This window comes from Pelodiscus sinensis, chromosome 5 (genome assembly GCF_052426305.1).
Source record: "Pelodiscus sinensis isolate ZL-2025 chromosome 5, ASM5242630v1, whole genome shotgun sequence".
NCBI classification, from domain to species: Eukaryota; Metazoa; Chordata; order Testudines; family Trionychidae; genus Pelodiscus; species Pelodiscus sinensis.
This window is the reverse complement of record NC_143056.1, coordinates 29794604-29816636: the sequence shown is the minus strand read 5'-3', so window position 1 is coordinate 29816636 and position 22033 is coordinate 29794604. Positions and strand designations below refer to the sequence as shown.

Genomic DNA, 22033 nt, shown 5'->3' with positions numbered 1-22033 from the left:
ATGACAATTACCCACCCCCCTGAAGTACAGATTGTCTAGGTGGCCTGATTGTCATGGCCTAGTCTGTCAAGGACTTCTCACTTTTTGGTGATGGTTTTTCCTTAAGTACTGCTCAGTGGTGTGAGATGCTAGCAGCAAACTACTCATACTATTTCTAAGACATTTTAGCAACAATTTAACCGAGTGCCACACTGAATGACATCAATAGCTAAAACAAGATTTACCTTAAGATTTATCCAGTTGTATGCGAAGTAAATTATCTAGAATAGTAAGTCTTATGTTGGAAGCTAGGATTTATAAAGGGATCAAGCTACTAACATTTGAACACAGGCTTTGATGCAAGTAGTCATTTAGTTTTCTAATTTGTTTTTGAGAGAGGGATACATCCATGTTAGTGCTCATGAGCACAAAGTGGGGGAGGTGCAGTACATACAGGTAAGTAATTAGTGTTCAAAAATGTGACAGACATCAGAGTAAGGGCAACGTACCTCAGTCTCTAGCCTGACACACCAGTGTTAACCCACCCTAAAGTTTTCTGAGGGGAGGACAACTTCCACACTGACACGATTCCATTAAAACAATGTACACATTGGAAAATGGGAATCACCGTATGCATTTTATACTTGTGGCCCAAGCTAGAGTCCAAACCAAGCACCCAAAGATGAAAAAGACCAACTGTGATTCAGTCAATCTTCACCACCCAATATGATTAGACTAACATGGCTGTACATTAAAGGAATTTTACACGATGTGGAAGGCTACAGGAGATTATAATTTACTAGATCACAAACTCATGCTAGAGTTTATTCAAACAATGCTTTAATTTTGAAAATTCAGTATATAATTGCACAATATGGCTCCCTAAGCCTCGTATACATTAATGAGAGGGTTAGGAGATTGTTTTTAATGGGGGGAGGGGGGGGGGAGAAGGTGCAAGACAAGCAAGAAGAGATGCCTTTTACATGAAAAATGCCTTATAAAGAAAATGGAAAGATTTACATTTAAATAGCACTAAGCATTTTTAAGGTTAAAATAGTCTTTAGCTGACACTGACTAAAATCTTCATCTGCTGGAAGATCTTTCATTATAGTGACCATTGCCAAAAAAGGCATTTACCAACACTTACACTGTTGTATCATATACGAGAGTTTTCACAACACTCAGAATGGGAAGTAAGTGTTGACTTTTGCATTACTATCACTAAACCCTTTGTGTGTAATCTCAGCACAATGGCAAGGGTCAAACTATCTGTGTCTTCTCTCTACTTTGTATTCATACTATTGAAAGACACCTCTCCCTCCTCCCATTTTTTTTTCTGTTCAAGGGGCTGGTGGTGTAATTTAAAAAAGTGCTAAGCCATATGTAACCAATGAAGCTAATGCAGGCGGTACTCATGATTTTGTTAACAAGAGGTAATGGCTAAAATGATAAAAATCAGAGACCTTTAAAATGTTAAGGAACACTGAATGACACCATGTAGACTAAAGCCCTTTGTTTTTCACATAGCAGGACAAAACAAGGCAATAAGCAGTCACCTTAGCACCTCCACGAGAGAGGCAATCCTCTCACTTGACAGTGTTATAATTTAGACAACAACAGATACTCAGCCTGATCTCCCTAGAGCTTTAGGGTTTTGGCATGAATCCTCTGAACTCTGAGCAGCCCAATTCCAGGGTATCCTGACCAGCACAGCAGTATTATCATCAATTTGCAGTATTACATTTTCTTCACATATGGGCAAATCCATCATTTGAGTCTGAAAATAAGTGCTTCTCGCTGCCCATGAAATTCTCCAACATCACAAATAAGCCAGAAAATGTAGGCTAAGATTTTTTTAAATGAGCCTAATGCAACAACAACCTATCTTCAAATGAAGTTCATTGGGACCTGCAAATCTAAATCCTTTAGGTTCTTTTGAAAATCCCAGCCATATGTTTTAAAGTAGTCTTCCTGAATCAAAATTAAGGGAGACCAGCTGCAATGACCTGTTAAACAGAATGGTATTAAACTGGATTTGCAGTAGTGATAAACTAGGAAGATTTCTCACCTAAACGACATTACTAAAAAGTATTTTGATGTGCTGTTCTTTGGAATTCCTATAATAATTCAAAAATAAACATTGTTACTATCTCATAAGAAAATACATTTGATAGTGTGCAACCCAATGCACATGGAGAATTGGTAGGTGAAAGGTAAGATGCAGAAGTATGAAAATACAGTCCTTTAAATGTAACAATAAAATTCAACATATTAGTACAAAACTAATACAGGTAAAATAAATGTACAGGTGCAAAAGGCTACCAATTTGTTAAAAAAAGTGCCAGCTATTTTCTTAAAGGCTTAATATCTTCAAACCACAAAAATAAAACCAGAAGCAGCATTCAAAATAAACTGATAGCATGCTGTCTCTAATAAATCAATGTATATACAAAAAATGTGAGCAAAATAGAGTGTTCTGCTGGCATTAATGATTTTGTCTGACAACTGTCAGGCCAAAAAGTTGTGAAAAATGGGGGTGTTTCACGACTCTCAGGCACAGAGAAATAGGGGAGGTGGCTTTCAGAGGGCAGACTTTTTGTACAGAAAGTCTGGTTTGCTTGGAGACCTCCTTCCTCTACTTACTGCATCTTCCCTTTCCAAATCTGTATTTCTCTGTGCTTCATGTTCCAGAGGTTCTTCATCTGCCAGTCTCCTGCTGGATCGTTCTTCTTGTATCTCACAACTGTACGTAGAAAGTGAAGGTCTGTTGCAGGTTAGCCCATAGGTCAAGTCAGTTTCCATTTTTGTTCTTCCCCTGATGTGAACTGGGCCATTACCAGCATTTTCCTGGGCAACCAATGCCAAGTCCAACCGCTGGGGAGGTTGTTCTAAGACATCGAGGTGTATGGGCTCATTCTTTTGTCTGTGCTGATGCCCATCTTGGGAAAGAACGTATTCTCTCCTAGAATCTTCTTGCTTTTTAGGAGATACCTGGTTAGGTAGATAGGCTGACTTTAAGCCATTTGGTGATGCCTTATTGTGACTATACAAATCTGGACCAAAGTACATGCCTTGGGAAGGTGAAGGAGTATGTCTGGTAGGTGCTGGAGTGGAAGGTCTGCAAGCAGCGTTAGAGAAGTCATAAAAATCTGGATACTCCTGTTGATTTTCTCGTGTATCCATTTTTTGCTCTATTGCATGTTTCTTTCGAGAACTGTGTATGTGCCTAGTCTGAATACATGAAATATGCTGGGGTGGTCCAGCTCCAACCTCTGTCACTGGCTGGCTTAATTCTGTGTCAACTGTGAGCTCTGGCAATCTTCTATCCTTTAGTGACATCGTTGACACACCCATAGCAATATCTGGCATCAACTCATTTAACATGGGCTGAGTACCCTGGAAAAGAAAGAAAACGTTAAGTCTACTTGGATTTTGCTTTACTTCTATATCTGAATTAAATTTATCTGTAACATCACTTTCTGTAGTAGTTGGTGATGCTATCCACTAGCCACTTCAGACATCTAACAATCCTAGCCAGAAATGTCAAAACTGTTTCAAACTTACTGATTAGCACATGCTACTCCAAATTAGTTAATATTTTTAACTATCAAAATAGAGTAAACAGGGCTGAAGAGGCTCATACCACTCAGTAATTTATTTTTCAGTCACCTACAGGAGAGGCTTATCTTCTATATTCACGTGATCCAAACTAATTGGCAATAAAATAGGGATGCAAAAAGTTACCTAGTTCCCTTAAGGTGGGTTTTTTTATATAAAGGATTTATATGGATATGACAACATCTGAAGTGAGACAAATACTGGATTATATGGAATACTACTCTTACCCAGTAGGGCAATTCCTATGCTAAATTCTTAATCAATACATGGCATTCAAGGGGTGCATGCATCTTTAAAGTTAAAAGAATACTAAGAAGCATACATATAGCTACTTTAAATCAGCTTGTTAAAAGCAGTTTCACTCATTCAAACCTGTGGAGTTCCTACTACGTAGCTGCTTGTTAACACAGATTGAACCTCTGGTCTGGCAACATCAAGTACTAGAGAGCTCCGGCTCAGGCCAGCGGAGCCAGAGCGGCCCGGGTGCAAGGGAGTCTGGCAATCTGCTGACAGACCCCGTGATAGCCTGGAGTCCCTCAGCAGAGGGGCCAACTTCCCCTGGTCCAACAAACTTCCTCCTTTGCTCCTGAGGGTGCTGGATCAATCTGTAATCTGGTGGCTAAGAAGCATGGATGCTTTGAGCATAACTTTCCAACACTAAATTATATCAAAGGCATTTCTTAGTACAAGGAATATGAACATAACGTGTGAAGTAACTTAAAAATGGAATATTTTGCAACGAGAGCAGAAGAAAACACTTGAATATTTTTCTTAATATGAAAACAACTTTTACCAAGCTCAGATAATTTAGAAAGAGCTGAACTAAATTTTACCAACTGAGAAATAGAAGTCATCTTTGGGTGCAAAAGCATACAAAATTTTAGACTGAAGTAAATATAAATTGTTTGGGAAGATCTGAGTGACTACAAGCAGGTCTTCTGAAACTGAAGCATAGTGTGTTGGAAACAATGCACATGCAGCCTTGAAATAGGCTTAGGAGTCCTAGAACTGATATCAAGTAATGTCAACATTAAAAAAAAACTTTTATTTTTAAAATGTGCTTGTAGCAATTACATTTCTATCCAGACATACAACCAATCATATGAGGTCAGCTTCACTCAAGAAAACCAGTTTTCCTTGTAACTTAGATATACAGGCAGTCCCCGGGTTACATGGATCCGACTTACATTGGATCCCTACTTACAAACGGGGTGAGGCAATCCTGCACTAGATGCTTCCCCCCAGCAGACCAGGGAGACACGAAGCTAGCGCCCCCCCAAGCAGACCAGGGAGACGCGGAGCGGCTTTTCTCAGCAGACACCTCAGCTTGAGAATAAAGGACTGAGGGAAGTGAGGTGTGGGAGAATAAAACTGAGCTCTGGAGAAATGTTTGGCTAGAGTTTCCCCTACAATATGTACCAGTTCCAACTTACATACAAATTCAACTTAAGAACAAACCTACAGTCCCTATCTTGTACGTAACCCGGGGACTGCCTGTATACAGTTTTTTCTTTACCTTTTGATGTTAAGCCCATGAACATTTTCTGTATATGCATGTATCTCATTCTCAACCGCCTTCTGCTGGCTTGTCAACATTACTTCTAAATTACTTCTAAATGTCAACATTACTTCAAATTGCCCTATCAACATTACTTCTAAAATGAATATTTATTGCAAGAGTAACAACTATCCCCACCTATTCCCTTGTGTACTCCACTAGTTCTACTCCTTCTGTTTTGACTCTTTCCACCATGATGGTTCAAGTATTTTACAGACGGTATAGAGGGGAGAAGGATCATTTATGCTCCCCACTGAACTATAAATGATGCTTTTGCACCTTCATTTGAACCCAGTAATTTCATTACATTCCATCTTAAACTTTCCTTTTCAACAAATTACTTTGATGGGAGGGAAAAGATGCACTTACTGCTTTCTTTTCAGCTGCCATCACTGCTGCTGCAGCAGCTACAGTTTGTCTCCCCAGTCCTGTAGTGTTAGTGCAATCAGGTGGCGCTGCTGCTTTGACACCAGGTAAGTAGACAGGTGGAGCAACTTTAGGAGCTGTCCTGGAGTGGAACAGTGTATGGTTACATGGATAAGAAAAGGACCGTGAGGGATGTTGACTCGGCACCCTTTGTTTCCAGCCCATTTTGAACTGGCTATGAATAGGAGTAGCTGGCGGATGGTATGGAGGTGGAGGAGGGGGCAGTGGTGGATGGAAGGCCACAAAAGAGTCAAGTTCTGTAAACATGGATTCTGCAGTGGGAGTGCTGTTAACTCGACATCGTCCAGACTGTCTCATAGTTAAGAGTGGGCTTTCATCCCCAAACCGCTCATCAGGAAAGAACTTGTGAGGATTCTGCAAGGGAAAGCAACGAAATGGAAAAGATTAGAGAGTTGCAGGGGTTTCGAGGCAGATTTCCTATAAAACTGATCAAAGATTGGGACTTGTAATCTAGGTGTTGTACAATGATAAATTAGTCCCACCGTTTTAAATAATACACTGTAAAATTCAAAAGGCAACAAAGAGTTGATCATGAAAGATTAGTGCATTGCCATAAGGGAGACACCTTGAGGAAAAAGTCAGAGGTGAGAGCCATGCATCACCTTAACTATGGAGTAGAGCTGGTGAAATTACTCTCTCTGATTAAGATGTCCATAATTATTTGCAATCCAGCAGCATCTGAAGGCCTTCATCAAAACTGTCCCCTTTCCTTCCTACCAATCATTATAAGTGCTATTCGGGCACACTGTACATTCTTCGGGGGGCAAGAACAGACTTACTATCTAAATATTAAGTCTTTTTTTCATCTTCATGACTCACTTTTGAACAAATTTGTTAATTCTTACGTATTCAGAGTCATATAGATGAACAATTTTGCAGCCAACAAGTTGTTCTCAAATTGCTCATTTTTCACTATTTGCATGAGTGGTCTAGAAGGAAGCTTTTCAAAAAGGAAAATAACAGATTACAATTAGCAAACAATAGTGCACACAGACAGAATCCTCTTACTCAGGTTTGAATGCTCTTGTTCCCAAAAGAATATAGGTATTGCACAAATATACCTATTCTTCATACATGACAAACAACAGTGCAAGAATCATTGAACCAATACACAAACCAGAATTCAAACGAGTCACAAGCAGTGAAACATCTTTTCCAAAAAGAAGCATTAACGTCCTCTCTGTCTCTCCTCCACTCTTTCAACTAATGCCACTGTTGGTTGACTCTGGAAATAAGCTCTCTTTCATATTGTGGAAATACAAAAGCAGATTTTTCTGAAGTGTACACCTGAACAATGCTTGATTTGTTGATTTTTTGCTTGATTTGTTACACTTTTGGTCAAATGTTCAGTTTTCAAAAGACCTGCATTAGGTAAGTTAGCAGCTAGCTGGATAACTGTTTAACTGATAAGCAATTGCTCATCAGTTAAACAGTTCTAGTTAACCTCAACAACTCCTTCCACTGCGTGCTCTGTATTTAAAACTCAGATTGATAGGAAATGCAGCAGCGTGGGGCGGCAGCAGCAGACAGAGGCTGCTCTGTGGGATGCTGGAGCAGTCTCTGTGCAATAGGAACTTGGGGTCCCCCACAGACTGCGGCTGTTGCTCCTCGTGTTGCTGCCTCTGATATAGTAGTAGCAGGGGGCTTCCTGGGAATGGGGCCAAGAGTGCACTGGCTGCCAGCCCCACCCCCGGGGACACAGAATAATTGTGCAACCACTAAGAATTGTTGTGGTTACACATTTACTAAGCCCCCCCACCCTCCTATTTATTTCTAACATCCCTAATTTTCACCAAATCACCCTGGAGGAGGAATTATACATATCCAGTTTTCCATACCTGCAAAAGCTCAGCAGCACCATCAGGAAGTCCAAACTCTCGCAATACTCGAATCTGAATCTCATAACTGACTGTGGCTCCTTCTCCACAATTAAGAGCATATGCTCTTTGCACCTGCTCAGTATGACGGAGCTCCTGGAGTCGTTTGACCATCTCTTTAACAACAAGGAGATGGGGAACTGAGGGGGGAGGAAACAGTGAAAAGTTACAAGACAATTTTTTTCTTAAACTGTTAATGGGACCATGCAATTCAATGCTATGATTAATGTTAGCTTTTCATGCAGAATTCATGTTAGGCTGACTATCTTATATAAGACCACTGGCACCCCTCCAAGAATAATATGACTTACATGTTTTTGCTTTAATGCCTTAGAACAGTGGTTCTCAAACTTTTTGGGCTACAGAGCCCTTTACACGTGTAAAAATTTATGCGGAGCCCCAGCAGTCCACTGATGTACGTGTTGTACCTACCGATGTTTCCATGTTGTCAACCTCACGGAGCCCTGGGACTCCACAGAGCACAGTTTGAGAAACACTGCCTTAGAACATCTTCATGAAGTAAAGTATAGAGCACACTAGTGCCAAGGATGTGTGCCATTTTTCTTGCTTCTACTGAAGTGAACCACAAATATATTCTTCTTTGTAAACTCCTTACAGAATGTAGGAATTTTATGTTTTGGGGGCCTGAATATCTTAAATCTCAATTGTTCAGTCCCTCTGCAATACTATAGGCCAACAATATGCGGATGTTCTTGGCGCAATTTAGGTTTTTGGTGGAATTCTGGGACCACAAGACCATAGCTCCAACAACAACTTCAGAAAATACATTTTAAAGAAATTATGTGAGTTTTAAGCCAACATAAACCTATGAAAATTACAGTTTTATGTAGTTGCCTTGAAATCATTAAAAACCTTTATAAAAGGAAATCATATGTAATTTTGGGTATCTGGTTATCCAATTGCACAACTATCATGGTAACATTTTGCTGCTGTCTGGTGAGTGATATTTCTTTGTGGATTTTCTGTCCCTTGTAACGTGCATATCTTTAGAAAAGTTATATCCAAGCCTCCATAAATGTGGCACTGGGATCGTGAACTTCACCAGCTCTCCAATAGCAAGATATTACTGTCTGTGATTAAAGATCCACAAAGATTAAATGGGTTAGACAGCAAGAGCAGTGGGGTTTCTGCATTTCTGAGAGGGAACAAACACCACTTCATATAACTACAATCAAACATCAGTTGCTTCTAGTTTCATAAAGATCACCAGTGTGTGTGCTGTATCAGACTGCTAATGTTTTCAAAATGTTTTCTTTTGTATTGCTGGCATATGAACTTACTTAGTAAAAGTGAGCAGATCTACATCTCCAAGAGTCTTAAACAAGCCTTTCTACCCTGATTCATCCTGGCAAACACTCACATCGCAGGGGACAAGGTAACACTATATGAAAGGAAGATTTCAGGGCAGCATGACTTAACCTTCCCTTCAAAAGGTTTGTTAACAATAGTCTGGCTAGTGTTTGGAGCAAGTTTTCATAAATCAATACCAGCGTTCCCTGTAAGCTGTGCACGTCTGCTGCTGCTTGGGAGAGATTCAAATGCTGCCCATCTAATTAGCAGTGCGCCCACAGCTAGGCTTTTTTGTTTCTATTGGTGATGTACAATCACACAAGCTTCTGTGCACATAAATTTATTCTGCACATTGATGAAAAAGATTAGAGGGAAAATTGGTCAACACGTTTAATCTTTTAAGGTCAAACATTTTAGTGTTGTCTGAAAGGCAATTATTATAGAAGCAGATGACAGGACCAATATAGTTTCACTCAGAAGTTCCTGGGCCAAGTTCAGTTATTGCATGACTTCTGATTCAGGCAAAGAAAAATAGGTCCAAACCACCCAGACAAGAGTTTGCTGACCCTAATTTGAATACTGCTGGCATAGCTCAGCAGAGGTTCACAAAGCCTCAGGAACATGTCATGCTGCTATCCCAAAACATTCACTCTGTCCTTGTGGGGAAATGATCAGCTGAGAATCACAGGAGGATCCTACCCCCTGCAGTACAGACAGGAGAATGCTGCTCTTTCTGCCATCTGTGCTCCAGGAATGGCTCCTGCTGTGAGTGTACACCTTTTTGTAATATATGTCTATAATATAAACCTATTTGCCTCAGTCGACAGCTCTAATGATTTCCCTGCTCATTAACCTAACAAAACATCCCCTTTTTCTTCTTGTTAGTGGAAAATTAAATAAAACCCACAGCCACTGTCAACACAAAACCCTGCGCTCAGAATGCTGTACTGGCTTGCTGTTTGCTTTCAGGTGTGAGTTAAAGTGCCAGTGACCATCTGTAAGCTGTGGTGGGGAACTTCCTCCCGCAGCGGGGTGAGCCAGCACCTGCACTCTAGCCATGCAGTAATCTGAGTCTTACCATTCTCTCTTCCTTTTCTACCACTGCTCCTTTTCCTCACAATTAGAATTCTACTACTCTCAAAAATTCCCACACATTCTAAACTCAAGAGTCCTTGTAGAAAAATCATTTAAAATAAGCAGGGGCTGGAGTGCAAAAGCTGGCTCATCCCACTTCTGGGGGAAGCCTCAAATCTCAGCACCCTCCAACAGGGCTGGAGTGTGAGTACAGTTCCGGTGCCTCTGAGTGAAGTGAGTGTCTCTTTTTCCTCACTTGGGGGCCAGATCAGTAAAGTTGTTGTGGTTTAGATTTTTTGCACTTCCTATTAGTGTGGCCCCCAACTGATTTTTCTGTGGGTCACTGGCTCCTGACTGAAAAGAGGTTCCTCACTGCTGCTTTAAACCTTGAATTACCCAGAACTCAGCTATGATGGCATTTAAGAGTAGCTGATATGTTCTCATCACATGTCCTTGGAGCTGAATTTTTTAGGTGTGGAAACAGAACATTTTTGGTCAAGGATGACTTAATTAGTGGAAATTTTTCACATTGGCAGTTCATTAATGTTTGACCGACACAATACAATGTGTTATATAATGTGACATTTGGTTGCTTTTGCTGAGTCTTGTCTGTAGGATAGCAATGTTTCTGCCTTCTGCTCTTGGGGACATGTCTGAATGCTATCAGTTATGAACAGCTCATGAGAGTAGATACTTCTAGTTATCATATTGGTGAGATACTATGGTTACAAGTGCTTCTGCACTAACTGTGTACAAGCACCTTTTCCACCACTGCTCCTTTTCCTCACAATTAGAATTCTACTACTCTCAAAAATTCCCACACATTCTAAACTCAAGAGTCCTTGTAGAAAATCATTTAAAATAAGCAGTCCATCTACTACCCCCAGATGAGAAAACTCTTGGAAACAACAAGAATTTAATAACCCCCATCAACAAAATCCCTTAGGACAGAAAATAATTTGCTGCAGATCAGCTAGCATTCATACCTGGGATTTCATTGGCGACAACTGAAGGAGGACTGGACTGGTTACTGCTGATTTGCTGGTGACTAATCATGTGACAGCACTGTGGCACTGCGTTGTTTACCATGTAGAGGGTATCTGGCACATTGGACATTCTAACCATCCGCAAACGAACTAGGTCTGTTTGCTCCACCATCATCTCATCTAGCACCGACTAAAACAACAGTAGTCAAATAATAAGAGCTACGACTTTTCCAAAGTTGTATTTTCCACAAAGAGTAACCGTAATACAACCAACTACTGTCCCCTAAAATATGCAGATCTATCCTTATGAAAGGTACTGTGAGTGTGTAGGAAGCACAGTGACTGAATGCTTAGCAGTATGCAAACCCATTTCTTCTGCTCCCAATGAATAACATTACTTGGCTTATCTAAAGTATTTTCCACTCAAAATCATCTCACAGTACTTTGCAATCATTAATTAAGATCCAGCACCCAACAGATGAGGTTAGAAATATATTCTCTTAATTTTATATATTAAAGAACGTAAGTCAATTCTCCCCCCCCCCCCCCCCCCCCCCCCCCCCCCCACCTCACCCAAGGTCACAATCAGTCTGAGAAAGATGCAGGAATATTATCCATATTTCCTGACTCCTAACTCTTAAGACAAACCACTATGCACCTTTCCTAGAAAAGAAACCTGTTTCCCTAAAACTTCTCAACTGATGATAAAAGGGGATATTCATAGACAATTTGATTAAAGTTCTCATTTAATTCTAAATTGATTCTTTTACATGAGCAGGAAGGTAATTTAAGTATTGAAATATTAAGAAAGGTATAAGAATCAGCTGAAACTGGAAATATGTGACTTTTATACATCACAATACCAACTGGGTATATGAATTAACATACAATCACTAGATGCAAATTGAGTATGTATGCATCAAGGGTCAAAAATAAAATGTTCAAGTGAATCAATTTTTCACATATAAAATTAAATACTTAAGATTGATTTTAACCAAGCAAACACACTCATAACCTAGATTCTAGACAAATACATTTAGAGAATGCATCATCTTGTTTTCCCTTAAGACTCTGGTAATGCACTCTGGTGATGCGCCTTCATGCAGAGTGCTAAGATTACAGATTTTTTTAAGTTATTACACTAAATAGAAGTTACAATCCAGGATTTATCATGGTTAACTTTTTAGCCAATACCTTTTCTTGATGCTGTATGCATCAATGTTTTAAAAAATACCATTTAAAAATTGTAAGTCTAACACACAAACTAGAGGATGGATCTTTTAGTACAAATGTCTAAGAGTTCTTTTGAGTAACTTTTGCCAGCTCCATTTTTACTTTAGGCGAGAGCTAAAACGTGGAGGAATAAATTCCCATTAATATTAGCAAAATAGCACCTTAATGGTAGCAAAAGGGATTTAAATGTTAAGAGTTTCTTTAGTTTGATCCAATGAAAAACAAATTAGGAATCTTTCTTCAACCCCCCCCCCCCCACACACACACACACTGTGAAAATCTCACATTTATGGATTCTTCTTCTGAGTACAGAAACTTGATCTTCAGATGCACAAGAGCATGGGCAGCAGAGGGAGGTTGGGGGAAGAGATTAGAAAAGCTGACTTCACACTGCCCTTCTGCGTCCAAACTTGGGCAATGTTGAAGTCAAACCAGTTCTTGGCATAAATCTTGGCTACTTTATGTGCAACAACGGTCCACAAAAGGCACCACTTTGTGAGTTAGTATTGCCAAATTGCATCACACTCCTACCCCATCACAGAAGATTTGAAGTTTTAAAATGTGGCTTTATTTCACTCACATTTGGAATGAAAACCAAAAACTTCAAAATTCTTCACAAAATGCAATTGCTATTTTCTGCATGGTAAAACCCAGAACTTCTAGGCTCTCAGCTCTCTTGTCAACTAGTCAGGCAGGTCTTCACTCAGAATTTCATGAAAATAAAAGAGACTCCTCAAAATATTCTGATTTCAGGAAATCCTGGCATGAAAAGATGCCAACATTCTTCTGACAAACTGTAGATTTGGATCTGATGATCATACCTTTAAGACTTGATAAACTGACAGTGTTAGTATTTTAGACTAGAACATGCAAACAATACAAGATATACTGAAACTTTCTGTCTAGACAATTTCTTGTTAATACCAGTTTAGTTATGACCACTTATCAGTGATTACCTTTGCCTCCTCTACATATGGTGAGAACAGTCGTGGCCTAACATATATCCCAGCATTTTTTTGCCGTAACCACGCATTTGACTTTCCACCTTCTGCTGTTGGTAGCATGTCTGAAGGAGGGGTGCTAATGAGGCCTCTTTTCATCTGTAAGAGACAGAATTTTTAAACTGAATACATTAAAATTTGGTTACTAAAATATTAGTAATGTAAACAGCAAGAAGGTACTCTGAATAGGTAGAGCTAAGCTCCCTGAGGAATTCAAAAGCTTTTTTTTATTAAAACAAGTAATAGCCATCGGAGTTCAAAATTCACCAGCCATTCCAAATTTAATTTTGCATAAAACTTGCATCAAAACACTATTTTCATTATAATTATCAATAACAAAAGTTTATAAATATTCTGATGGGTAACATTTAATGTTTGTCTCAAAAATGTAAAATAACCCAGGATTTATTTCTGCACTACTTCACGTATAAAGTCCCACAGGCAAGATCTGTGTTTCTGAAAGGTAGATAGTAAGGTGTGGGAAAAGACTTACAGCATCATTCAATATTTCACTGTTCATAGGTAAAATGTGCTCAATGCGGACAACAGGTAAAAGAGAAGACAGGATCTCTCTCAGTTCTTCAATGTCAAGATCTCGCCTCTTTACACCTCGTTTGTTCACACTGTGGGCAGTACCACTCAGTAAATTGGGCTCTGTGGAAAGAAATAATAAATATACAGTGTCTACCTACATAAACATTTTTAACCAAAAAAGTTCTACCTTTATAAGGAGATTTTCTTTTCTTTCCTGCAACAGAGACACAGTGAAGGAACCATTGTTTTTCACAAAATGAACCAACACAACTCAGTCTGGTTCCTATGGATGCAAGTTACCTGCCCAAACTCCATTTCCCCCAAATATTTTCTATTTGGCTTGTTACTGTTTAAGATGTCAGAATGATGTATAGATATTTCTCAGGCCCTTGCAAAACCATGCTCCTGCAGCAACAAAAAATTCTTTTCATCCCCAACTGTTGGTATCATAGAACCATAGAGCTGGAAGAGACCTCAGAAGGTCATCAAGTCCAGCCAACTGCTCTAGGCAGGACCAATCCCAACTAAATCAACCCAGCCAGGGCTTTGTCAAGCCTAAACTTAAGCCCCTCTAGGGATGGAGACTCCACTGCTTCCCTAGGTAACCCATTCCAGTGCTTCACTACCCTCCTAGTGAAATAGTTTCTATTCACTAGTAGGTCAAGATTCTTCTGTGGATTCTTTTCCTTCCCACAGTGGTTTCCAAAAGAGACCAAACTATTTTCACGGACTTTTAATCTAGTCTGCTATTCAGAACTGGTCACATAACCCATCAAGTAATTTCTGCATCAAGCCTATTATGTCTGCTTCAGCTATAAAACATTTTACTACAGGTTGGACCTCCCAAATCTGGGACACTCTGGTTTGGCAACATCTGTGGCCTGGCAAGACCAAAGGCCAGTAGCAGGAGCCAGCCAGAAGAACGCAGAGGTGGGGAGCCATGGCTGGGCCAGCAGCGGCTGGGTAAGGTAGCAGCAGAGGAGCCCTAGCCAGGCTAGTGAACCCCCAGTGTCAGCAGGACTTGGGGTTAGGTGGGGTGCCTTGGTCCTGGCCACGGAAAAGGAGGTTACTTCCTGTAACTGACGATCTTTGAGATGAGCATCCCTGGGGGTGCGCCACATGAGCTGCTGAGTGTCCCAGCGCCTCTCTATGGATTTTTCTTAGCAGTGCATTGGGGGCCTCACGGTGCGCGCGAGCCTTCTCCTGTGCCATTGTGTGTGCGCAGCACCCTCTCCCCCCTTCCGTTCATTCTTTGCTGGGTTCCAGATAGAGAAGGTGTTATAGAGGTTACCATTAAGGTATTCCAAAGTAGAGGGGAGAAAGGGAGAGTAGTGGAGCACCCTCAAGGACGCTCATCTCTAAGAACATCAGTTACAGGAAGGTGAGTAACCTCCTTTTCTTCTTCGAGAGGCGTCCCTGGGGATGCTCCACATTAGGTAACTACAAAGCAATATGTTTATGGAGATAGGGACTTCAGATCAGGTAAGAATGCTGTTTGTAATACAGCTTTTGCTAGTTTAGTATGCTGAAGAGGTCCCGAAACAAGTGCGTAATGTTTTGCAAAAGTGATCTCTGAAGACCACGTAGCTGCTGCACATATGTCGTGCAGTGGAATTTTTCTCAGGTAAGTGATGGATGTGGCAACCGCTTTTGTGGAGCATGCCCAGATTGGAAATGGTGGAGGTAAGTCATTTAGCGAATAACAAGTAGTGATGCATTCTGAAATCCAATGTGATCATATCTGTGATGAAATTTGTTTTCCTTTACTATGATCTGCGATAGACACAAAATGTTGTGAAGAGGATCTGAAAGATTTGGTTCTGTTGATGTAGAAGAAGAGAGCCCTTCTGACATCTAAGGTGAGCATCTGAGCTTCAAATGCGTTAGTATGAGGTTCTGGAAAAAATACTAGTAAGTAGAGCAACTGATTCATGTGGAAAGAGGAGCGCACCTTAGGTAGGAATTTAGGATGTGGCTGCATCGTGATCTTATCTTTAAAAAAAGATCACGAAAGGTGGTTCCGCCATGAGGGCCACCATGCTCACCCTATGGGCTGAGGTTATTGCTACCAGGAATACCGTCTTTAAAGATAAGTGGTGTAGGGAGCATGTCGCCATTGGTTCAAATGGCGGCTTTGTGAGTGTTGTTAATGCTTAGTTTAAGTCCCATGGTTCTCGAGGGGGTACCACCTCTGGGTATAGAGCCTGCAGACCTTTCAGAAATCACTTGGTTATTGCGTGTGCGAAGACTGTGTTGTCTGGTACGTGGAAGGTTGTAATGGCTGCTTGGTGAACCCTGATAGGAGGGGAAACCACATTTGTCGAGGCCAGAAGGGCACAATGAGGATGATTTTTGCTTTGACCGTCAGAGTTTTTATAAGGACTCTGTTGAGGAGAGGAAACGAGGGAAAGGCGTAAAGCAGGGGTGCATTCCAAGTTATAATAAGAGCATCCCCAAGGGACTGTTTCCCCATGCCTACCCTGGAGCAACAGCGTGGGCATCTTTTGTTGGTTGTGGTGGCAAATAAGTCTATATCTGGGAAGCTCCATTGGTTGAATATGTCGTGGAGCACACAATTGAGTTCCCATTTGTGTTCTTGTAGCAGGGCTCTACTGAGGGCATCTGCTATCAAACTGAGAACCCCAGGGAGGTGACAAGAGGATATGCGGATGTCTCGGGCTAGACACCAATTCCAAAGCGCTATGGATTCCAAGCAGAGTCCGTGATTGAGGCCTGCCTTGCCTGTTTATATTAAAAAAGGCATGCCGTGTTGTCTGTATATATTCTCACATGAATCCCTGTGACATGGGGAAGTAGTTCTTGGCACGCCAGCTGAATTGCCCTGAGTTTGAGGGCACTGATGTGAAGAATGCGGTCTGCCAGGGACCATAGACCATGTGCTGTTCGACCTTCCATGTGAGTACCCCATCCCGTAAGGGATGCATCTGTAGTGATAACTACAGTGGGATCCAGGCCTCAAAAAGGGATGCCTATGCAGAGGTTGGACAGATTTTGTCCCCCAATGTAGGGATGCTTTCACTGTATGTGGTACTGTGAGCATTTAGGTCATATGATGGACATGTGGTTTGTATTTGAGTTGGACCCAACCTTGGAGACATCTCATAAAAAGGAGAGAGTTTGAATTACCCACTTATCAGAGGTAATAGCTTCCCAATTTGGTAGGAATGGCAATAAACGAAAACGGAATTGTTTGGAACCAATTTCAAGCTCTGGGGAAAAGGTGTGGTTTTCAATCTCTCAACTGTTTCAAATTTGCTTGTTGGGTTGGGACGAACGATTCAGGTTATTCTGAGGACAACATCTGTGTTGCCTGTTCCGCCTCCTCTGGTGGTATGGAGCATGGTCTTGCCTCTGTTATTGATAAATGAATTGTGGGTATACCTTGATCTCTGATATGGTTGGTACTTGTATTGTCTTGGTCTCATCATAGATGTTTGGATACAGAGTGACCGCAATATGGCTCTGGAATCCTTCATCAACTGGAGCAACTCATTGGTCTTTGCCAAAAGAGCTTTTCCTCTTCAAACAGAAGATCTTCCACCAATGGTTGGACTTGGCAGGGAAAGGCAGAAGAATTAAACTAGGAGGCTCATCTCATGGTCACAGCTGTTGCCATAGTCCTCATAGTTGTATCTGCTGCAACAAGTGCAGCTTGCAGGGCTAGTCACGATATTTTCTGACCTTTGGAGACAAGATCTTAAACTGTGCTTTTTGTCATCAGGGATATCTTCAATAAAATTATTTATTTTTGTGTAGTTATTAAAATCATATTTACTGAGTAAAGCAGCATAGTTTGCTACCTTCATCTGGAGTGTGGCCAAGGCATAAACCTTCTTGCCAAAGGAATTCAAACATCTATTGTCATTTTCAGATGGGGTAGATTGATTTTGTTGTTTGTTTCTCTGCTGTGCAGCATCTACTATAAGTGAGTTGGGCGGAGGGTGTTTAAAGAGATATTGGGAACCCTGTGGGGGAACACAGTATTTTCAATTTGCCTTTCTGCATGTTGATGGGATGGATGCAGGTGTTTGCCACAGGATTTTAGTGGGCTCCAGAATGGCTGGATTGATAGGGAGTGCAATTTTTGTTGTTGAGTTGCACTGGAGGATGTTGGTGAGTTCATGTGGAGAAACCTGAACTTCCTCCATAGATATATTAAGTCATTAGCAACTCTTCTGAATAGATCTTGGAACGTGGAAATGTCATCTGTGCTATGAGAGATAGGTGGTAGGACTGCCTCCTCTGTGCCTGAGATTGCATTTAAATTCAGTAGAGATGCAGAAGTCAAGATTGGAGAAAAGAACGGTTACTTACCTGTAACTGTTGTTCTTCAAGATGTGTTGCTCATGTCCATTCGAAGTAGGTGTGCGCACCGCGTGCACCACGTCTTCTGGAGCGTTTTCCCTAGCGGTACCCGTAGCACCGGCGGGGCGCCCCCTGGAGTGGCGCCGCCATGGCGGGGCATAAGTACCCCTGCCAGCGCTGCCCCACCTCAGTTCCTTCTTGACAGATACTCCGACGAAGGGGAGGTAGGGTGGGAGTCGAATGGACATGAGCAACACATCTCGAAGAACAACAGTTACAGGTAAGTAACTGTTCTTTTCTCCTTTGAGTGGTTGCTCATGTCCATTTGAAGTAGGTGACTACCAAGCTAACCCCATGGAGGAGGGGTAAGAACAGTCATAGCACCAGAGTCATAAAGGAAGGTGAACAATAAACAGATTTGAACAATTAAACAGTGACAAGTCACCAACCCAGAACAAAGACAACCAGATCTATATATTTACATATTTACATCACAGATTCGAGGACTGCAGAGCCCACCCTTGCATCCTCCCTGGCCTGCTGAGGTAGCGCATAGTGTGTTGCAAACGTGTGAAGGGAAGACCAGGTGGCTGCCCTGCAAATTTCTGTGATTGGTACTTGGGCACCAAAGGCTACCGAGGACGCCTGCGCCCTGGTAGAGTGTGCCTTCACCCTGGGTGGGGTTTTACCAGCCAGTTGATAACACTCTGCTATACATTGCACCACCTATCTTGATAACCTTTGCGCAGAAATAGGTGAACCTTTCCCCCTATCCCCAAACGCAACGAACAATTGTTGGGATTTACGGAAGGGCTTGGTTCGGTCAATATAGAATGCCAGTGCGCGCTTGGCATCCAGGGAGTGTAGAACGCGCTCCTTAGGGGAGGCGTGTGGTTTAGGGAAGAACACCGGTAGATAAATCTCCTGAGACAGGTGAAAAGGAGAAACCACCTTCGGGAGGAAGGCCAGATGAGGCCGTAGCCTTACGTTATCATGCGAAAAAACAAGGTAGGGCGGTTCTATAGTCAGCGCCCTTAGCTCTGATACCCTTCTAGCAGATGTAATGGCTACTATGAAAACAACCTTCAATGAAAGGTGCTTCAATGAACACGAAGCCAATGGCTCGAAAGGAGGGGCCATAAGCCTGTGAAGGACCAGGTTGAGGTTCCAGGCAGGGTATGGAGCCCTCACCGAGGGGTACAATTTCTCCAAACCAGTAAGAAACCTTTTAACCACCTGGTTAGAAAAAAGAGAGGCTCCTGCCGTACCAAAATGGACGGCGGAGAGAGATGCCACATGGACTTTAACAGAAGAAAAGGACAGGCCACTAGAACGGAGTTGAAAGAGATAGTCGAGAATAGTTGGAATAGGGGCCGAAGACGGGTGTACTCCTCTCCGGGATGCCCAAGACGAGAAGTGCCGCCATTTGGCAGCGTACGACTGTCTAGTAGAGGGCTTCCTGCTGCTAAGGAGCACCATCTGTACTTGTCGGGAACATTCCCTTTCTGGTTGGTTCAACCACGGATAAACCAGGCCGTTAGGTGAAGAGACCAGAGATCTGGGTGAACCATTATCCCCCCGTCCCAAGGTTGGGTTAACAGATCCCGAACTGGAAGGAGTGCTGTAGGGTCTTGGGTCAGCACGTCCACCAGGATGGGGAACCAGAACTGTCTGGGCCACCTGGGGGCTATGAGGATGATCGAGGACCTGACAGTTCTCGCTCTGGTCAATACCCTGGAAATTAGTGGAAATGGGGGAAAAGCATAGAGAACGCCCTTTGGCCACGTGGTCGTTAGGGCGTCTCCCTTGGAGAATTTCCCCAGCCCCAGCAGGGAACAGTAGTTCCTGCACTTGGCATTGCGTGCCGAGACAAACAGGTCTAGGTGGGGATAGCCCCACCTGCGGAAAACCTGACTGAGGACAGAGTCCTTGAGCGACCATTCGTGGGCTCCAAAGGATCTGCTCAGTGTGTCTGTAAGTAGGTTTTTGCACCCAGGGAGGTACTCCGCCTGAGGCGTGATATTGTGCGTGACACACAGGTGCCAGAGACGCATGGCCTCCTTGCATAGGGTGGCGAGCGCGCCCCACCCTGCTTGTTGAGGAAGCAGGAAGTGCTCCTAAGACAGGTGGGAGGGCAGTGGGTGCTGTGTCAGGCAGCGCGGTGTGAGAGGCAGGCACTGGGTGGCCTGTTGCCTCTGTAATGGAAGCTTTTTTTGCATTTTTTGAGCCCTTTCGGTGCTCACCCGAAGTACCTGGGCGGTCAAACGTGCTCATGCGGTTAATGACTGAGCGGTCTGGCTTCTTGCTATCAGCTTTAAGGTGTGCTGAGCCATACAGCTTGCCCTTGCGGGCTTAGGCGACTATCCCTTTTAGATATATCACTCTGACCTGAGCCCGGGTCAGAGGTATTTTGTTTGCCCTTGTCTGTGGGGATCATTTTAAGGCGCTGCTCCCTATCCTTGCGCGTTCGCATTTTCAGCTTAGTGCAGTGCTGGCAGTCTTCCTGACAGTGTGACTGCCCCAGGCACTTTACACATTTATTGTGCCCATCGGATGCTGGCATTGCATCCTTGCAGAGCGCACAGCGTTTGAAACCGTGTGAGCCCATGCCACGGTATTATTCAGAGAGAGCAGTTCGAGACTGCTGACGTCTTTTTTTTTTTAAATATAACTAACTCTAAGAAGTAATAGAACTAACAGGTAACAGGGACTGTGAAGGTAGAACTAATTCTAAACAACTATTGAAGGAAATAAACTGAGAGAAGTCTGTTGTGAGAGCACTGAAGAGTTCTGTCTGAAGCCAGGGATGGCAGAAAGGAACTGGGGTGGTGGGGGTGTATGTGTGATGGCACCGGGGGAGGCTCATGTGCACTGCGCATGCATGGCCCCAATGCACTGCTAAGAAAAATCTGTCGAGAGGCGCTGGGATGCTCAGCACCTAATGTGGAGCACCCCCAGGGACGCCTCTTGAAGAAGAACCCGGGGTGTCGGCTGGGCCAGGAGTCAGCCGAGGAACCTCTTCCCCGGCCGGGGAATCCCAGTGGAAGTAGGGCCAGGTGGTGGCCATGCAGGTCCCAGGCCAGAGATTCCCATGAAACCCCTCCTGGGAACATAACTGGCCCTGGCAGTGGGGCTGACAGTGGCCAGGTGGCCCCGGACCTCTTACAAGACCTTCCTGAAAACAAGAGATCTCCTCTCCAATCCATGATTAAAGAGGACCAATCCATAGCAAAAACAGCTCTCCAAGCTGCAGTGGATGTGGCCTACACAGCAGCTAGGACCACAGCTACAGCAATAGTAATGCACAGGGCATCATGGTTACAATCCTCAGAGTCTCAAAAGAATTACGGACAAAGGTGGAGTATAGGCATGTATGCAGGATGGATCTCCCCGTTTGAATAGCTGTTAACACTCTGGGTATATCTACACTACACAGTTTTTAGTGACATGAGTGTGTGGACACAGTCATGTTGCTAAAAGTCAGGCAGTGTAAAGCACTATTTACACTAATACTTGCCACAGCAAAACTTTTGTCCTATTTCGTGGGTGAGAGGTTTAAGCATCTGTGAATGACAAAAGCTTTATCACCCAATTGACTCTAGAGACAGTCTCTGAGTACCTTTCCCAAGACTTGAGGAAGAGCTCTGTGTAAGTGCAAAGCTTGTCTTTCCCCAGCAAAAACTAATACAAATTATCAGGGCTCGACCATCCCAGCAAAAGCCACTCGCCAGCCCCGCACTGCGCATGCGTGAACCGCCGGTGAATGGGGCAACCAGCTGAAATCTACCTGCCATGGGCGACTAGATAAGCGGATTTGTCGAGCCCTGTAAATTATACAATAAACAATATTACCTCACCTATCTTGTGTCTCTAATATCCAGAATGATTATGCTTTTGGCTATTTCTAGAATCATATTTGCTACTGCTGATATTTTACTGAAAACAAATTCCCAGTATAGTGCATCTTTCTGTTCAGCACTCCTTTGCTCATAGTGTATAGTCAGACTACATGTTTTCATGAACTAAAAACTATCAGTTTGAGATAGGTTCTCCATTCCTCTACCAAGTTTATTCTTTAAAAACAAGGAT

At 42.6% G+C, this 22033-nt stretch overlaps 2 protein-coding genes across 4 annotated transcripts in view; both read right to left on the bottom strand.

Moving 5' to 3' along the window:
- Positions 1-1336: 1336 nt before the first annotated feature.
- BTBD7 (BTB domain containing 7) overlaps positions 1337-22033 on the bottom strand; it is a 111569-nt gene continuing 90872 nt past the window's right edge. For all 3 annotated transcript variants that reach the window (XM_089778376.1, XM_075926680.2, XM_014578873.4), the window contains exons 6-11: positions 13578-13738; positions 13040-13183; positions 10851-11040; positions 7441-7619; positions 5525-5956; positions 1337-3375 (exon numbers count right to left, since the gene is read on the bottom strand). In XM_089778376.1, the coding sequence (XP_089634502.1) occupies positions 2560-3375; positions 5525-5956; positions 7441-7619; positions 10851-11040; positions 13040-13183; positions 13578-13738 (1922 nt within the window). In that variant the 3' untranslated portion in view covers positions 1337-2559. The remainder of the gene's footprint in view (positions 3376-5524; positions 5957-7440; positions 7620-10850; positions 11041-13039; positions 13184-13577; positions 13739-22033) is intronic.
- LOC149524303 (uncharacterized) lies at positions 13745-22032 on the bottom strand. The gene has a single exon (XM_089778377.1). The coding sequence runs from the start codon at positions 20216-20218 to the stop codon at positions 18671-18673; it is 1548 nt and encodes a 515-aa protein (XP_089634503.1). The 5' UTR covers positions 20219-22032; the 3' UTR covers positions 13745-18670.

Coding starts and splice junctions, on each gene's coding strand:
- LOC149524303 (XM_089778377.1), bottom strand. CDS start 20,218: ATGAGCACGTTTGACCGCCCAGGTACTTCGGGTGAGCACCGAAAGGGC.